Source organism: Lycium barbarum, chromosome 10, assembly GCF_019175385.1.
Source record: "Lycium barbarum isolate Lr01 chromosome 10, ASM1917538v2, whole genome shotgun sequence".
NCBI classification, from domain to species: domain Eukaryota; kingdom Viridiplantae; phylum Streptophyta; class Magnoliopsida; order Solanales; family Solanaceae; genus Lycium; species Lycium barbarum.
This window is the reverse complement of record NC_083346.1, coordinates 38,576,011-38,596,234: the sequence shown is the minus strand read 5'-3', so window position 1 is coordinate 38,596,234 and position 20,224 is coordinate 38,576,011. Positions and strand designations below refer to the sequence as shown.

The following is a 20,224-nucleotide window of genomic DNA, read 5'->3' as shown; positions in this document are numbered from 1 at the left end:
CATTTTTCACAACCTCTTGCATGTTTTGGTTCAATCTCCGCTGATGTTCAATACTCGACTTATTGTCCTCCTCTAGCTAAATTTTATGCTCATAAATACCAGAAGGAATACCCCGAATGTCTGCTATGGTCCAACCAATAGCACACCTATACTCGCACAAAATCTCTAATAATCGCTCAATCTATTCTTCAGTCAGTAATGCTGAAACAATCACTGGCAATGTCTTATTCAGACCAAGGAACTCATACCTCAAGTGTGATGGGATATGCTTAAGCTCAAGCTTTGGTGGCTCAACAATAAGCTGGTGGAGTGGTTCTATTAGCAAGGTCAAGATCAAGCTTTCTTGGGTGGTAAGTGTAAGAACCCAGACCCTCAAGCACATTTACAGTTTCCATGTAGCCCTCTATATCATCAGCATCAAAGTTCACTAGAACAGCAGCAAGAGCTTCTCCCAAACTTTTTTCTTCCATTTTATGTTCGACAGCATTATCAATCCCATCAAACGAATTAATAATCGAGATATTCTCATAAGCAATTGGAACCTTCATCCCCTTACTTGCTTGGAAAGTCACCTCCTCATCATTTACTCGGAACTTGATTTCGTTCTTTTCAGAGTCCATAAGTGTTATGCCTGTAGCAAGGAAGGGTCTTCCCAAGATGATGGGAATATCTTTATCAACCGCGCAATCCAGAATAATGAAATCAGCAGGCAACATGAACTTCCCCACTTGCATCAACACATTATATACAAACCCAACTGGCTTCTTGATGGATCTGTCCACCATTTGTAGTCGCATAGAAGTCGGTCTAGACATTCCCAATCTGGATTTCTTGTAATAGCCAGGGGAATTAAATTGATACTCTCTCCATTATCACACAAACCACGAGCAAAATCATGTTGCCCAATATTACACGGAATGGTAAATGCCCCTGGATCTCCCTTCTTCTGAACTGTGGTGGAAGCAATAATCGAACTTACGCGGCGAGTTAAATTCACTATCTCATGTTGAACAGACCTTTTCTTCGTAAGTAGGTCTTTCACGAACTTAGAAAATCCGGGCATCTCTTTCACAGAATCTAAGAATGGAAAATTCACTGTTGACTGCTTCAACTAATCATAGAACTTTTGACACTTAGCATCATCATTCTTCTTTGCCAACCTTTGAGGAAAGAGAGGTTTTGCTTTCTACATCTGAGTCAAAGGGCGAAGAGCCCCTTTTATCATCTGTTTCCTAGTATCAATAGCAATATCTGGAATATCAACAACTTTTTCTTCAACACGGACCTTATTATCCACATTAGGCACATCAGACTGCACCTCTTCTACTTCATTAACTGGATCTAGATCAACTAACTTTTTGTCAGTACTTTGAAGTATTTTACCGCTTCTCGTGATAATAGCAAAAGTACGCTCCACACCACCACCTCCATTCTTAGAGTTTGGAATAGTATTACTAGGAAGTCATCCCTTTCTCGCGGGATGTTGTTCTCTAGAAAGGTCACGCATCTGCTGTTCAAGGTTTTGAATAGCCGCTGAGTGAGAAACCACTATCTCTGATAGCCCAGATAATGTTTTTTCAGTATTCGTCTAACTTGACAACATTTTTTCAAGCATTGACTCCAACCTCGAACTACCTTGATCATTAGACTGCCCTTTTGGTGCAATGTAAGGGTTGAAACTTCTGTTTCCTTAGTTACCATTATTGTTGTTGTATCTACCTTGGTTCGATCCACCATAGTTGTTATTGTAGTTCCCTTGGTTGTTGTTGTATGCACCCTGCCCTTGTTGAGGTCTCCAGTATCTTTGAATTGGCCCGAGAACATCCCTTTTTGCTATGTAGTCTGCATAGTGAACATTTTCAACTGGCGGAGGGGGACCCTCTTGATATGAGCCCTCTTGGATTTGGTACATTCCAGGCGGCATGCCTGAGATATCTTCACAAACTTTTACCTTCTTCGCCTCTCTATCATTCAATCTCTTCGTCAGTAAAGAGATATTAGTGGCCAGTTGTGCCAAAGTATGCTGCGTCTCCTGGCTATCCTTCACAATATTTTGGGTCAATGATGTCCCAAGTGATAAACTATCAGAATTACTCAAATGCCATGCTCGACTGTATGTACTCAATCGATCAAGTATATCAGTAATATTCGCATAGGACTTATTCATGAAACACCCACCAGCAACATTATTGGCGATTGCTTGAGTCATAGGATCCAACCCTCTGTAGAACCTCTCCTTCATAATATGATTTGGGAAACCGTGGTTTGGAATCCTATCCAAATATTCTTTGTACCTCTCCCAAGCTTCAAAAAGTTGCTCCCCATTACGTTATTTAAACTCGTAAATCTGATCACGAACCGCAGCTCTTTTACTCGGGGGATACCACTTCCTGAGAAACACTTTGACTATCTCTTCTCATGAAGCAATAGAGTTTCGGGGCAGCTTTGTGAACTATTTTCTCGCATCTACGGCTAATGAATATTTGAAGAGTTTCAGCCGAACAACTTCTTGAGACACTCCCCTTTGGATATGATGAGAACATACCTCCAGAAAGTTTGGTTTATGCTGGTGAAGATCATCATCGACTGCATTCCGAAAGTATCCCTCTTGTTTGAGCATATGATAGAGGGATGTTTCAAACTTAATAGTAGTAGCAGTCACCCTAAGATGAACTATTGCAGATGCAAAGTCTTCCTCTATATCTGACTCATCACTAAAAACGTTCTCGACTGGAAGTGTGTCGTCTGCCATGATCACCTGGTTTATAAGGTAGCAAATAAGGTGTGTTGGAATAGGACAAAGACTTTAAGAAGAGTAAACACTATTAGTCATTTCAAAACTGTATTCCACGGCAAAGGCGCCAAAATTTGATACGCTCAAATTACACTAGGTAAATAGCATAAAGCGAACGCTGTCAAATATAGTAACCCAACTAGGTTGGGGTCGAATCCCACAGGGAATATGGTGTGAAAAATTTACTAAATGAGTATTATACTAATCTTACGGTCCTAGTGTATTCTAGAAAAAGGGTTTTATAAGAGTTTTGGTTTGTGGACTAATTTAGAGTGACTAGTAATTGAGTTGTAACTATATGGGTAAAAAGAACCAAGGTTGTGTCCCCGTCAGATAGAGTGTATGATTATGGGTCTTGATCTTGATATACTTTTAATAGATCGTTGTATGGATACACTTAACCTCTATGTGAATCTAGACAATTTGCTAATAAGAAAAGATTATTTCTTTCTATGCTTTTCCCAAAGATAAGAAAGTATGCATGAAGAACGGATAATTACGCCAAGTAAATTCCTCTTATTTTGAAGTGAATTTATTAAACAAGGTTTAAAGCCTTGAGTTCTTGTTATTTGTTCTTACCAAACCCTAGTTATTTTCCCAAATAAACCAAAGTTTATGGCGTTAGCTAATGTTTGCAACCACTAACTATATGATTAAAATGAAAAATAAATAAACCCTAACAATCCATTATGCGTATATCAATCATAATCCCCAATCACAAAACACCCATCCTTGGGTTCACAACCTTAGTAAAAGTGTTTAGCTACTCATGGCAACGAATAAACAATAAAAGATTGAAGATTGCATAATTGAAATTGTTATTGAGACTTACGAATAAAACTGAAAGTTAAACGAATGTGTGTCACAACCCGGCTAGGGGCCGTGACGGGTACCCGGGGCCAACCGTCGAGCACCGCTCATACTAGTACTCCTTAGGCTTATTTAACTATCATTTATCAGATTCATGCTCGATTTATAAGAAAACCCGTTTTCCTTTATAAACATAATGTATTTATACACATGAGCCCTTAGGCTAGCAAAATAATATATATATATGTAAATATTTACACAATGACCACGCCGTGAAACCACATGACCCACATTGAGTATCTACGAGCCTCTATGAGATGACATCTACAATTGTACGCAAAAGAATCATCACAGGCACCTCTAGGACAATGGGGTGCTTTCAGTCAGCTAACAGCCTCTAAGAATCTGGAGCAAGATCTCCCCCCTGTCTACCTGTGGGCATGAACACAGCGTCCAAAGAAAACGGACGTCAGTACGAATATTGTACTGAGTATGTAAGGCAGGAATGAAATAAACAAACACAATAGAGGGATCAGGAATCATGAGAGAAGGATATAACCTGAATGTATATCATGGACAACATATTCTCTACATATATCGCATTTTACATAATCATAGTATACATGTTATCACATCCCACACATCGTCACATACATCATCATATACATCATATACATCATCACATACATCCTCACATCGTAATCCGCATCGTTACCCACGTCCGGGTAACCCTCATATGCCGCCGCCACTAGTGGTGATCATGCCCGGCCCTCTAGGCTCGATGTAAACATAGCAGCCCGCATTAGCGGTGACATGCCCGGCCATATAAGTGCGGTGGAATCATACGCAACCCGCATTAGCGGTGACATGCCCGGCCATATAGGTGCGGTGGAATCATATCATCACAAAATCAATCATAACACATCACTATTACACATCTCTTGCCATAGCTTCATGTTATCGTTTCTTAGTATTCCATGCATCCCATAGTCGTATTACAAGTTAACGTTATTCATCATCTTATTTCCATAGCATACATTAGTATTAAAAGCATACATTAGGCTTCAAGGCACCCACACTATGTCGGGGTGACGTAAGGTCGTGAACCCCCGATTGTATTATGGACATTTTATGAGTATCATGCCTCGCCTTGAAGGAAATAAATCATGAGGCGAGTGTTAACAATAATAGCATCATTATCATTGTAGGAACATCGTGCCACAATTTCTTAAATCTCTATACTCAAGCTCATTGTCATTATTATCATGCTTATAGGTGATTCGATATATAGAAGGACTCATAAGCTTCATCTTATAGAAAGATTATGGAAAACTTGAAGGATTCATGCCTTGAAGAGTTGAGCCTCACATACCTTTCTTGTTTAAGCAATCTAGCATTCGCGTATTCTCCTTCAATGTCACGTTTCTACCTTCAAAAGAGGATTCATACTAACGTTAGTTAATCAACTATAAGAACGCACTACTATTTCTAGAGACAATTGGGCAGCACTTCCTCTGTTTATACTACTTTTCCCACATTCCATATCAACTCCCAACACTCGCAACAACAATTACAATATCGAAATCAACAATCATCATTCATATACAATGGCCATGATCCACCATTTCTCTTCATTTTTCCCACATTTATGGTTTTGGGTTAGCTATCGTATTTCTCATGTATCACACTTATCGCATGGTCTACATGTCATTTATAACGTATTTATACTCACAACACACTAACATTCATGATTCAATTCAACTACCATTCACTCATGGCACTATTCACTTATATATGACCCATTTGCTATGCTTTTCTACAATTCGGGTATCTTAACCTTCCAATACCTTAAACAACATGAAATGGTCATGAAACTTACCTTGGATGATGGTTGAACAAGTCTTGAGAAACTCGGAGTTTCTCCTCTAGCACCAAAGCCCTATCTCCTCTCTTTTGGTTTTCTTTGAGGAAGATGAACTTTACTTAGGTTTCATACACTTTGATTCATAGATTATGTGTTGTTGATCTTAGTTTTCCTTTGATTTCTCTTGTAGTTGAAGAGTAGGGAGGGTTCTAGATGTTTCTTGAAGTGTAAAGTGAGAGTGGAATGAAAAATGAAATGAAAGAGGTCCCTTATACTTAAACTTAAAATCTGCCCAACCCTCTTCATACGGACCAACATACGGTTCGTACTATTTATACGGACCGTATGTATGGTCATACATTTGGTCCAGTGGCTGGTGGCCTCCTTGGCCAATTATACGGTCCAACATACGGCTGGTACAATTTATACGGTCAGTAGGTTGGGCCGTATAATGCCCAGTGATTTCGTTCTCGTTCTCGTTGTCTCGTTTGATCTCCGATCCTTATGGAACCTTCTTGGCACTTGTTTAACATCTCAACATCAACCTTAGGGACATTATTACACTTCTCTAAGACATCATCATGCCATCATGGACTTGTCGCTCGAAATTCCTATCCGATACACAACTTATGATTCGCTTTCCTTAACAACTTCCTTTCCTTGCATTGTATGCCTTTATAATCTCATTGAGGGTAATCTAATACTCTTTCTTACTCGTCAAAACATCACATATGCTATGTCCTCTGCTAGCCTGTTCCCTGTACATATACGGGGGATTTTTCCAAGGTGTAACAATGTGATTGTCTCGAAAACCTTGAAAAATATTAAGAACAATATTGTCTCAACACAAATCTCAAAAATCACAACTTGTCTGAAAAATAAAACCCTATCAGGTATTTATACAAGTTAAACTCGGAATAATTAATCCCAATCCAGTTCCAGGCCGTCTTGCAAGTCGACGGACCGTCTTTGCACTTTGACGGTACTGTCAACATGTTGACGGTGCTCTTCGACGATCTGATAACAAATTTCAAGCTGCAGAACTTCAACCGTAAATGTACATTGACGACCGTCGATCATGTTGATGGTGCATATTGACGGTCTGACACTTCTCTCTTTCCTGCAGAATATATATCGACGGTGCGAATCGACGGACCGTCGAACATGTTGACGGTCCGTCAATCTGCAAGCTCTGTATATCGTCAACCTTCCTTAGCTGCAGGACTTCTCCTTGCATCTCGACGACCAAGAAGACAAACAGTCGACATGACGACGGTCCGTACTTATCAAAACCAATACTGAACATCAAAAATCCCTTGTTTTCACTTGCCTTGCATTCTAACTTAGAAATACCTGCACAATACACAAAACACATCAAACTAACACAAACTTACTCGAAAACAAGTAAAACTGAGAGTTAAAAAGCATTAGATGTGCCATAATTTCACGGCACATTAATCCCCGCTGGTCAAAATCGTACTAATAGGGCTCAGGGAAGGGTCAACGGAGGTAAATGGGTTAAAAGTGCTATAACGACCAAACGGGTCGTTACAATTTTAATGCAATTTAAATTATATCAAAGTTTACAACAACAATAAAGTGGAGTTTGAGAAGGATAGGATACAGGCAGATCTTTACGGTACCTTTGTAGGGTAGAGAGGGTTGTTTTCGAAAAATCTCGCTCAAATTATATCGAAGTTTAAAGTTTTAATTTAAAGATTGTAAAGAGAGATAATAGTAAAAAAAATAAATAATCAAGTATCATTTTTTACGAGTTTTCTACCTGAACTATCTGGTGTTTGCGTTTTTTACCAAAACTATTGCCAAGTATTTATCAAAACACAACTCGACTAGTATCTGATGGTATATGGTGTACATTCTATTTTTTTTTTATGTGTGTTTGAAAATGGTGTCAAATGACACTCCACGCAAATAATTAAAGGAATTAATTGAAAAAAAAAGATAAAGTATTTTTTTTTGCGAGTTACGAGCACCATCAAATATTAGTTAAGGTGTGTTTTGATAAATAGTTGGTGATAGTTCAGGTAGGATACACAAACACTTGATAGTTCATTAAGTGTGTTTTAATAAATAATTGTTGATAGTTCATAAGGTGTGTTTTAATAAATAGTTCTTGATAGTTGAGGAAACTTACAAAAAGTGTTACTCCCTCTGTCCCAATTTTGGTAATATAGTTTGACTAAATATGGAGTTTAAGAAACAAAAGATGACTTTTACAATTAAATGTAGTATCATTCTTTTGGGATAATACTAAATAGGAGGAAAGTGTATGACATAGTAGTTTTGGACCATTTATCCCTTGAAAAAAAAAAAGAGAAAGAAGAGATTACTTACGTATAGGTAGGGAATATTAATGTTATCTGAAGTAGACATAATCTTTATATTAAAGGAAATTATGATGAGTAGCCTTCAATGGGGAGTGATGTGGTAGTTGTTAATCCCTTATCCTCCTCTTCTCCTTTACTACGCCACAGATTTCCATTCAACAATTCGACTTCAATAAATTACACACGCTGTTTCTCCAGTAGCAGGCGCCCAAAGGACTACCCGGGGTATAGCTGGGATAAAGGAGCAGAGTTTGGTTTTGGAAGTAGCAAGCGGATTTGGTGGTCCGATGATGATGATGAGTATGACGTTGAAGACGACGAAGAAGAAGAAGCTCGATTTGTTGATGGTTTTGGAGCTGTGGAAGGTTCCATTGGTTTTGCCTGGGTTATCAAGGTAATGTTTATCTTGCTACTCCTCCGTCCCAAAAAGATTGTCGTAGTTTAACTTGACACAGAGTTTAAACATGATTTTTGAAATATATGGTCCAAAATAAGTCTTACATATTTGTGTGGCCATAAAAATCTCATAAAGTTAAATGGCTTAATGCATATGCGCCTTCTAAGCTTGTCCTTTTTTTCCATTTTGGCACCTAAACTAACTGTTGTTCCTATTGAACTCCTGAACTTGGCTTCAAGTATGTCTATCAAACACAATTCGACTTACGTAGCATTTATGGTGAGATTCATTTTTTTGGCCTTGCACGTGAATTGAATCACATCCTACGTGGATAATTCAACCAATTAAAACACGCTGCCCATTTTAATTATACACATTAGATATTAAGTTTTGATTTTTTAGTTTTCAATTTTGGTTTCTTATTTTTCAGTTTCCAGTTTTTATTTTTCAGTTTTGGATTTTTATTAAAATTGGGGGGTGGGGGGTGGGGGGTGTTTTAATTGATTAAATTTTCCATGTAGGACGCGATTGACATTCAAGCGCAAGGCTAAAAAAAAAAACTCACATGTAAGTTAGATTGTCTTTGATAAACACACTTGGGCCAAGTTCAGGGGTTCAATAGGAACAACAGTTAGTTGAGGTGCCAAAACGGAAAAAAGGGACAAGTTGAGGGGGATGCATATGCATTAAGCCAAGTTAAATTGTTGCTAAATATAGAAATGTGTCAATCTTTTTTGGACAAACTAATAAGAAAAGTAAGACGGTCTTTTTGGGACGAAGGGAGTATTTGTTATCTATTCTACTGGTGATAATATTTATCATACTATTCTTAACTATGGGAGCTAATTCACTCATGATAAGCGTAATTTGGGACCAAATACAAACCCAGTGCAAATTTGTTCTATTTCCCATAGTTGAGGGGACCATTATCAGGGTATGTTTGGGACCCAAGATAAAATAAGGGCAATTTTACTCTATTTCACATAGTTAAGGGGCATTTTTTACCCTTTTACCTAGTTTAAATATAATGTTTGTTTTGATTGTTACTCCATCCATCTCAATTTAAGTGTTTTAGCTTGACTGGGCGCGGAGTTTAAGAAATTAAGGGAGTCTTTTGAATTTTGTGGTCTTAAATTAAAGACATGTTTAGTCTTTAAAGTTTTTGGTCTTTAACTTGTCAGGTAAAATGTTGAAATTGGAAAACTTACTAAATATAGAAAATTACTCTTCTTGGGACATACCAAAAAGGAAAAGTAAGATACTTAAATTGGGACGGAGGGAGTACTTAAATTTTATTGTATCCTATCATTTGGTGTGATTGCGTCATTGTCTTTTTTTTTTTTTCTCCTCATTTTGTCTTTTCTTATTATCTTATTTTTTTCCTTTACCATACCTTTCGCTAATAGCTTTACCCAGTACATTATGTAACGACGGGAAAGATACAATCTATCCAAATATTGTATTTATCAAGATAATATAGTACAATACAATACAACAATATGATACGAAGCATTATGAAAAGATAAGTAACTAGGGAACTTTTTTGTTGGTTAAGCGTTTATATCTGTAGAAATTTGACAAGTGTGGAATGCCTAGTAAAAGCAATTGCACCGCTATTAACAACTAATCAACCTTTGAGTATTGCGAAGACGTTATATATGTCTTGAGAAATTGCGTGAGAGTTTGAATTCTGTGGAGTCTGTTCTTGTGAACTTGAAAGGCAACTTTTCAATTTTTACGGTACTCTCTCCGTCCCAAATTAGTTGTCAAGATTCACTTCTCGAGAATCAACTTGACTAGTCTTCGAAGCTAAATTGGATTAGATCAACTCTATTTTAAACAATTAAAATTTTGATATTCCAAAATTATACGGAAAATGCTACCTGTTGCAACTTTTTTCACGTCAATTTGATGAAAAAATACACTTTAAAATGTTGGTCAAAGTTCAAATAGTTTGACTCTCGAGAAGGGAAACATGACAACTAATTGGTGACGAATGGAGTAACTGATAAGGGAATTACTTGAGTTTGGTAAATTTAAGTAACAACTGCTGGAACCAAGAAACCGAAATGCTACATGCTCTGTAAATATCCTCAATGACTCAGCACGATTTTTTTGACTAAGGTAACCTTGAAAATGACTCAACATTATTTTTTGCTATGCTCCATGGATCAAGCACGTTAGCACTAGTTCTCTAATATATAATGTGTTTGTAACTTCCTACATATGAAGCTAGCGGAACCGTTCTATAGAACTAACGTGGGATGTTTCACTATGAGGCTAACAACTAACTACTAGGTTTCTCTCCTTTCAATTTGAGATTTTCTTTATGATCAGTCTTCACTTTGATAATTGTAATACTCTTGTCCTTTAGGGTTTCCACCAAATACTTTCACTCTTTAAGTTTCTCGAATTCGTCATTGTTATTTCTTATAAGCACTGCAAGTATCAACATGTTTAAGACTTTTGAGTTGATCCTTGTGAAATTATTGATTAGTGTAGATACGAAGATTGATATTTGTGGCAATAGAACCCTTATAAAAGGTTACAGAGAAATTGATTAATTGAGATTATTGGTGATCTTTTTATCCTTATTTAATTGATTCGTTATCTATTGTTTGCTGAAGGAGAAAGAACCAAGTTTAAAGAATCTGCCCTTGTTATTGGATATGGTTTATAACATGCTAACCTTTAGCATAAACCTTCGTGGAATTATAAAATTGAGTACAACGAAGTGGATGCCATTTCGCGTTGAAGTTGAAAAGACATAATCTATGATTATGCATAAGTTTTCTACGTAGAGAAGGTGGTGAAAATTTTTTGACATCTTTATATTGAGAATCAAGCATCCATTTTGATCCAAGTTTGAAATCAACTCGAAACTGTGAGAAATGCTGTTGTATGATACAATATAGAGAGAGGACAGTAAAAGTTAGACTTTCTTGTAAATACGGTTTCAGTACTACCTAAGTACTGTTTGCTACATATGGAATATAGAAAAAGTTACCAGTTTCAAAAAATTCCTTTTTTTCCAAACTATTTCTTTTCTTGATTAAGAAAAATATGGTTGCAGAATAAGTATTTTGCAGTGCTCTGTGAAGTATAATATATACTGTGTTTCACTAGGCTGGTATAGCTTCACTTCCACCTGCTAACATTCTTTTCAAATTTCTATGTTACCGGGTTTTATTTGGCTGTATTTGTATTCACTAAAGCGAGTGCAGTTATGCTTCGTCCTTAAACCCCAAAAGATCTTGAACCTTATTTATGGTTTCTTTCTTTGATAACACTGGCTTAACAACAGAGCATAAGATTAAGCATTGAAGAGGATGAGGGTATAATTTGAAGGTTTCACCATGAGATCTATGTTGCGACTTGCAAATATTGTTGTGGTTTCTGTAGTGGAAAAGACATCATAAAAATTTAGGCTGCATTGAATTCTGGAGTTTCATTTGGGTAAAGCTGACGAATAGGGATTTGCTTTTTGCTGCTGAGTGACATTCCCATAATGCTAACCTGTAAAAAGGATTTATTATGGGAAGAGAAACAGTCTTCATCAAAGATTTTATAGGAAAAGAAACTTTGAATGCAAGTGATCAATCATGAGAATTTCTGTTCTACTCTGTATTCATATAGGATGAGGCTCCACCTACAAATAATAGATGCAAAAACGAAAACAACTTCATGTACAGACTGGAAAATTTCTCCACCCTTCTCTTCTTCTCTTATTATTATTACTCCCTCTGTCCCAATTTATGTGATACATTTTCCTTTTCAGTCTGTCTCAAAAAGAATGATACATTTCTATATTTGAATTGTCCCAATTTATGTGATACACTTTCCTTTTTAGTCTGTCCCAAAAAGAATGATACATTTCTATGTTTTGTAATAATTTATCTTCAAACTTCCCCTTTTACCCTTAATGAAATGATTTACAGCCACACAAGTATATATGACTTGTTTTAGACCATAAGTTTCAAAAGTCTCCTTTCTTTCTTAAACTCTGTGCCTAGTCAAACTATATCACATAAATTGGGACGGGGGGAGTACCTTTTAGGTTAAGCTGGTGATTTGTGACTCAACTACAGCTTTTAAGTCAACCATTGGTTTCTGTTAGTTTTATGCTATTGGACATAGTCTGACTGCTTGGGAAATTTAGGGTTCAGGAGGCTAACTCTGATGCAGAATGGTTGAATATGATTGGTATGCTTGTGAATGAGAAGGGTGGTGAATAGGTTCGAAGTTTGGAAATTTTGATGAAGGAAGATGAACAATGTGGTCTGATTTAGGGGTGAGTCCTGGCATTTAACTGCAGCAGATAAAAAATAAGCTAGGAAGAGAATATGTTATTGTTATGGTTCTTGAGAATCACAAATGACCAAGACTAAGGGCTTGTCGCTAGCCTCATAAAACAAAATAATCCCATTATAATATCTTGCATAACTAACTTAACGTTTGCTTTGCAATATAAATTCTTCATTTCTAATAGAATCCCTACGTAACTAATATTTGGTTTCCAGTGTAAAATTCTGTATAGCTAATGCAATCATTGTTTTCATGCATTAAACTCTACATTGTCGATGTCAACATAACTTATGTGAGGACTTATATATATTGTTAAGCATATTAGAATGTGGAATAAGAGTCCGTATAGTAGTAGACCTAGATAAGGAAATGTAAAGATGAAAACAAAGTCGGCTAACTCTCCATAAAAATCCTTGTATTATTTTTCAGCAGTAGCAGTACCTAAAATGCTATTCACCGCTTAACAATCTCTATTTTATAATCTTTTGAGTAACTGGTTATCAACTAAACTACTCCCAAGTGTATTAACTTTCTGAGTTGAGAAATTATTTTGCTGAATTCACATAAACTAAGTTTCCTTAGTGCCTGAATGTACTAGGATTGCAATGTTTATAGTGGATAGGTGTCTATGGACATAAGAAATCCTAGTAAAAATCATTCTGGTGTTGCTTCTGTTGGGATGTAACCTTGGTTCCTAAGTTTGTCACTCGACCTCTTTGACCGTTAGACCATCCCCTTGAGGTACTCTCTGAATTATTCTGAAAGGAGAAATGAGTGTGTGTCTATACCAAGTCGAATATTCCTTGGTATATGTATAATTCCAAACCAAATAACATGGCTCTTACTTCTGCTACAAGACTGCTACCTTTAGCCAGAGGAACAGCAAAGTCCCTGATCATTTTTCTCCTACATCCCTCAGGACTCCTGGACAACTGAGAGGTAAAAATGCACTGAATCTGTATAGGGTGCTTTTAACATTTCAAAATTTGAGGCCACTTGTAGTTACCAAAATAATTGTGGCCAATTCAATAAAGATTATAAGAATAAGCAGGTTAAGAAAGCTAAGAACTCCCACATTCATTAACTAGACGTAGACCAGAACATTTCGCGAGCAAGTTAATATCACGATGGCTCTCACAGTGCATGTTATAAGCACTCAGATACAAATTAAAGTCATGTTGACATGATATAAGGTAAAGACTTCCTAAATTTACTGAATGTATCTGAGTGCTGCTTTGACATATATGGACAAGATGACAACTTCTTTGTTTCTGGAAAAGCGTGAGACGAATTTGTGCGAAAGCGTTAGTCTATTCAGTTGAATGCATAAACACTTAATTTTTGGTTCTTTCGCTTCCTTGCTACTGGCATACAGATGATGAACTTACAACAACAACAACAACAACATACCCAGTAAATTCCCACAATGTGGGGTCTGGGGAGGGTAGAGTGTATGCAGACCTTACCCGGAGGCTGTTTCCGAAAGACCCTCGGCTCATACAGATGATGAACTTAAAAGTAAAAAATTCAAGATCAGTTCCTGCTTGGTCTAAAAGTTGTTCCAGTTATAGGTGTGAGAATCTGAGCATTCAGACTCAAAAGCTTAAGGCAATAGCTTGAGTAATCCAAGACCTTTATAAATTGCTTTAGAAGCTTTTAAACAACCCATGTGGAGCAACCATATGATTTAACACCCATCTATACGTGTATCCAGATTTTATGGTTCACACGTGAACTTTTTGCTTACTTATGGGTTTGAATCGGCTTATAAAGGTTCTCTACTACTATGTGATGAATATGAGCATGCAACCCCAAACCTTAAGGCGGCAACAACAACATACCCAGTGTAATCCCACAAGTGAGGTCTAGGGAAGTTAGTATGTACGCAGACCTTATCTCTAACTTGAGAACGTAAAGTGGTTGTTTCCAAGAGACCCCCAGCTCAAAGAAAAAAGAAAAAAAGGCAGTAGCAACAAGCAAAACGATAGCAAGATAATAAGAATATCGAGGCTAAAGAAATAACAGATAGTAATAGAAATCTTAGAAATAAGAGAATACAAGAATAATGCTAAAACTCCGGGAATGGAAAAGAAATGCGCCCGATTACCTACCACCCTTCCACCCTAATTCTCGACCTCCATACCCTCCTATCAAGGTCTATGGCCTCAGTGAGCTGAAGTTGTGCCATGTCCTCCCTAGTTACCTCACCCCAATACTTCTTTGGCTTACCTCTATCCCCCCTCAAACCCATAACGGCCAACTTATCAAACCTCCTTACCCGGGCATCTGCACCTCTCCTCCTCACACGTTCGAACCATCTCAGCCTTACTTCCTACATCTTATCCTCCACGGGAGCCCCGCCTACCCTGTCTCGGATATTTTCATTCCTAATCTTATATTTTCTAGTGTGTCCACACATCTATCTCAGCATCCCTATCGCTGCTACTCTCATCGTCTGAACATGGGAGTTCTTGACTGGCCAACACTTTGTCACATTAGCATAGTTGGTCTAACCACCACTCTGTAGAACTAACTTTTTAGTATTGGTGGCATATTCTTATCATACAGAACACCAGTGAGCCTCCATTTCATCCATCTGCCCTAATACGATGTGGGACATCCTCATCAATCTCCCCATTACCTTGGATTATTGGCCCCAGGTATTTGAAACTTCCTCTCTTAGGGATGACCTGTTTTTCAAGTCTCACGTCCACGGTCCGCTTCAAGAGTCACGTCACTGAATTTACACTCCAAGTAATCAGTTTTAGTTCGGCCCAACTTGAAACCTTTCGACTCCAGGGTCTGTCTCCAAACCTCTAGGCTTGCGTCTCGTCAAATTAGTACTATGTCATCCGCAAATAGCAATGTACCAAGGCACCTTCTTTGAATGTGTCGCGTCAGTACATCCATCGCCAAAGCAAATAAAAATGGGCTAAGTGCGGATCCCTGGTGCAACCCCATCACTACTAGAACGTGTTCTGAGTCTCCTCCCACAGTCCTGACCCGGGTCTTAGCACCATCGTACATGTCCTTTATCACCCTAGTATAAGCTACAGGAACACCTTTAGCCTCCAAACATCTCCATAGAACCTTCATTGGAACTTCGTCGTATGCTCTTTCCAGGTCTATGAACACCATATTTAAGTCCCACTTCTTCTCTCTATACTGCTCCACCAACCTCCTTCAAGGTGAATGGCTTCCGTATTCGATTGTCCTGACATGAATTTGAACTAGTTCTCTGAAATAAACACACCTCTCACCCTCGTTTCCACCACTCTCTCTCAAACTTTCATAGTGTGGCTTAGCAATTTGATACCTCTATAATTGTTGCAGTTCTGGGTGTCACCCTTGTTCTTGTATAATGGAATCGTCGTACTCCACCTCCATTCTTCGGGCATCTTCGTCGTCCTAAAAATAATATTAAACAACCCACTAAGACACCCTAAGCTTGCCATGCCCGAGTTTTTCCAAAATTTCATCGGAATTTCGTCTGGTCCTGTCGCTTTTTCCACATTCATCTCACGCATAGCCCCCTCCAACAAGTGGAGTAATTCAAGACCTTTATAAACTGCTTAGGAAGCCCTTAGACAACCCATGTGGAACAACTATAACTCAGCATAGGACTATACGTGGTTCCAATTTGTTTCAAGGGTTTTTCATCAGTGTTTTTCTCTCCTTTCCGCAATTTAAAATCCAAGTTGAGTTGCATGCCATTGTGTGATAAATCTGCCAGACTAAGCCTATTCCATCTAGTTAAGAGGTGTAGTTGCTCCCTGTGCTTCCTAATTGTCCTTCAACTCTTTTTTCTTTTGATAAAGCTAATTTTCCTTGAACTCATTTGCAGCCCTGCACCTGTTCCGCACATATTTTCTGTTCTTTCTATATAAGCTTCATTTTAAGAAACTGAGAACTCTTTTCTGTCATATCTACTGGAAAAAACGATGACGACGCTGAGATCACATAATTTAGTATTTTTCTATCTAGATGCTAAATATTACACCGGATTAGGTTGGATTAAGGGAGAAATATTGATGAGATCACCTGGTAACTACAAGATTTTAACCTTTTCTATCCGTTAGGTTTCAAAGATCATTTAAATATGTAAAATATATTGAGTGCTTTTATCTGTTGGCTTGTATACTATTGTGACGGGTGGAAATTTGGGTTCGCTAAGGCTTATAAGCCTCCATTTGTGCAGTAAGTATCATTGTCCTATGGATCTGGTGCAGGTGTTCAGAGCCTTTGGTTGGATGCTTCCAGCTATTATTATGTCAGCGGTACTTGGAACAGGTACAAATACCATTATCATGGCAATAGCACTTCCTTTAGCACAGTCTGCTCTTTCTTTACTGATGGATGCCATCTGGGGATGGTCCGACGAAGGCCCACGATCCAAGTACAAGAAAAAGAAAAGACGCTATGCTAGAGCAGCGAGCAACCCTGGAATAAGAATGGGAAAAGGACAAAATACTCGGAATGGAAAAGGAGACTATCAGTCCTCAAATGGTGCATCAGATAGAAAAAATTCTGGAAGCAATCTAAATTTTGGTGGCTGGGATGAACTAGACAATCATGGGATGGAAAGAGAGCAGAAAAAGCCCATTAATCGAAGACCGGCTCAACCAAGACAGTTGACTGATGGTAAATTGAGTAAGAGAATCGGAAGGAGAGAAACTCCATTGCTACTCAGACTGCTATTTGCTGTTTTCCCGTTCTTGGGATCGTGGACCAAGCTATTGTAAATTTGTAATGGACTTCCGGAGTTGAAGCCTTTTGTATTGTCAAACCTTAGCGTTTGGCAGCAAGCAATCTTTATTTGGTCCTTGTTGTTTTTCTCTAAGTGTGTTCATTCTTACTCAGCTCGAGCACTCTTGTCCTAAAATAATGCCAAACAAAAAAAAAAGCATCATAAAAGACCTTGATTACTTTGTTTCTCTTTTGTTTCAGAAGGATTTGTCTTTTGTTTTCTTCTAGCGCTCGGGAAATGATATGAAGATACCAATAGAGTGTTAAGCAGTACATGAACTGAACTTTTGTTTCGGATTGAAGTGAAACTGGCGTTCTTAAATATGATTATTAGTCATTGATTTTGTTAGCAATAGTGTTCAGGTTAGAGATATTTTATTAGAGATATTTTAACTCAGTTAATAAGCTCTTGCAATGGAAATATCCTCTTTTTGCTTTTCTTTTTTCTTTCATTCTGAAAATCAACTCCGTATTGCATAGTTTTACTTGGCATTCTCCTTTCGGATCTTGTTTCTGTATTGGCAGGATTATCATATAATATAGGACAACAGCTACATTTTGTTGTCTATGAAAATGTAAAACTCCTCAGTGATATAGAACTATATAAAATGGTCTAGAATATGGAAACTAAAAATAGAAGGAAAGAATTTAAACAAGAGGAACTGAAAGAGATAGATTTACACCGAGCTTTCACAGACTTGCCTCCCCTTGTGGAGGGGCTAAACAAACTCTCATTTGGTCATTTGCACTTGTCACATTTGGAGGGTCCTATCCAAATTTTGTCTCCTGGAAATTTCACCAATTATTGTAAGTCCGTTGAATGAATAGATTCTTCTTCTTTTTTTCTTAATAATTTTAGCTGCTAGGCTGGTTTAGAAAGATTTTATTCACAAAGATGTCCCTTGCAGCCTAAAACCTCATTCCTTTCCACCACTCAAACTTGCATTCGTTTAGCATCTATTGACATGGAGGATCATCTTTGACTAGAGCTAAATTCTGGGCCTTTAATTTGTCTTGTTGATAGAAACTAGCTTACCATTCTACACAGCGATTATTACTGGCTTTGGGGATTTAAACCACGAAAACGCAAACCCAAGAACATGGGTGTCCAGTATGTGATGGAGCCCAAGATTGGAGAATATATGGATATAATATATGTTCACACGTGATAGAGGTGCAAGTAGATGAATGATTGTAAATTATAGGCCTTTCCCTTTTGGTCTGAAAACAAAGAAAGAAATTCGCTCAAAGCTGACCGTCCAAATCTTATTACTTTGGCATGTATATATGGGCACTGCACATAAAGGTCCAAATTGTTTTTATATATGGAAAATTACAATCAAGAATGGTCCATATATGTTCCACAATATGCGTAGGAATGTGACAGAAAAAATAATCAATGTGGTAACTAAAGAACAGCGTCTTATGAACCATTAGCTAACAGCGTTGGATGACCAGATAAATTTGATGAACAAAATAGAATCTTGCATGGATGCATATGATTCATTTTGTAGGTTTTTTACTTCCAAAGGGTATCCACAGCACCACAAAGTATATGATTTGACAGGAAAACAAGATTTCATTTAAAGATTCTTGGATTACATATATCTGATCACTTTTGAATTTTGATGCGCTGTGCAAAGATACAATGGCAATTCATGGTTGAGTTCTAAAGCTGAACATCCACATATATTTTGAAACGTGAACAAAATTCTTTAAATACTTATCGATATTGCTATGTCATATTATTTCAATTCAGTAAAACAATTAGGACAATGAACCCAAGAAAAAACATCTTAATCTCATTAATGAATTACCAAGATGAAATTAATAAGAATAAAACAAAAAAGAAAAGAAGAAGTCTCAGTCCGTTTGGGCTTCAAATATAAATTCAGTATCAATATTTGAAAAATCATGAAATGCTGAACTAGTGCTTTGAGAAATATTTCAAATGGAAGTAATTCTTTTGACTTACAAATCTTCAAGTTTAACAACTTCTGTTTTTGGCTGTAAAGTTCGAGTCTAAACATAATTACCACTTCAAAATGTTTTTATTCAACTTTATAGATGTTAATTCATTTTTAAAGAAAATTAAACCAAATATTGTCCAAACGCCTATATAATAAAGTGTCATTTTTCATCGTTCATATGATCATCCTAACTTGGAAATTCATTTTGCAGAGTTTAGAATCAATTCTGTCCTAGTAACATTTTCAATGATGAACGACATATTCTTGCATATATGGCCTTAAGGATGGTGTCCAAGTCTCTCAACTTTTAAAGCATTTTGCAAGTTGTACTTATTCTCTACGATAGGTACATTAAATTGGACGTTCCAAGATTTCCAAAACAATGACAAATATTATCCACTATTTATCTTCCTTTAGTAATGTCTTTTGTCTATTCCTTACATCGGATAGACAGCAAAAGCAAAGTATATGAGCATTCCACTTCTTTTTCTTTTTTGGTACTTTCACCAATTTATTCTACTACCTTTTTAACTTCTTTGGTATGTCATTTTACTTTAGGAAGAAAAGTTGTAAAATCTCTTGAGCTTTTTTTACGTATACGATGTATTACCAATTAGGTTGATGCTAAAATTCAACAATTACAAGAGAAGGAAGAGTGACAGCGTAATTATATTGAAATGTAAAGATAAAAGATACGTCCCCAAGCTTTTTTAAGTATGTCATGAACTCTTGTTTAAATTTTGAAGAAAAGAAAAAGACTCATTTAAATTTCATGCACCTTCTTATGTCTTATTAGCCTTTGTCGGGAAAGATTTTAATGCAAAACCCTCATGTCTTGACGTCTTGTTAAATCTATTCTGAAATAGTCCAAATTGGTCATTTATGGAACATTGACCAGCAAGAACAATATATAGGAGCCAATGGTCCATGTTCCCCAATTTGCGAAAGAATGTGACAAAAAAAAAAAAAACCCACTATGATGACTAAAGA

At 37.1% G+C, this 20,224-nt stretch overlaps 1 protein-coding gene across 1 annotated transcript; it reads left to right on the top strand.

Annotated features, from left to right (window-relative positions):
- The first annotated feature begins 7,785 nt into the window (after positions 1-7,785).
- LOC132615732 (uncharacterized) lies at positions 7,786-17,452 on the top strand. Its single transcript, XM_060330342.1, has 2 exons — positions 7,786-8,210; positions 16,748-17,452. Exons 1-2 carry the CDS (start codon positions 7,902-7,904, stop codon positions 17,258-17,260), a joined length of 822 nt encoding a protein of 273 aa, XP_060186325.1. The 5' UTR covers positions 7,786-7,901; the 3' UTR covers positions 17,261-17,452.
- The last annotated feature ends 2,772 nt before the right edge of the window (positions 17,453-20,224 follow it).

Bases quoted from the DNA above. Each gene is read 5' to 3' on its own strand.
- LOC132615732 (XM_060330342.1), top strand. From the start codon at position 7,902: ATGGGGAGTGATGTGGTAGTTGTTAATCCCTTATCCTCCTCTTCTCCT. The intron at 8,211-16,747 runs GTAATGTTTATC...GATCTGGTGCAG, and splicing joins GTTTTGCCTGGGTTATCAAG to GTGTTCAGAGCCTTTGGTTG.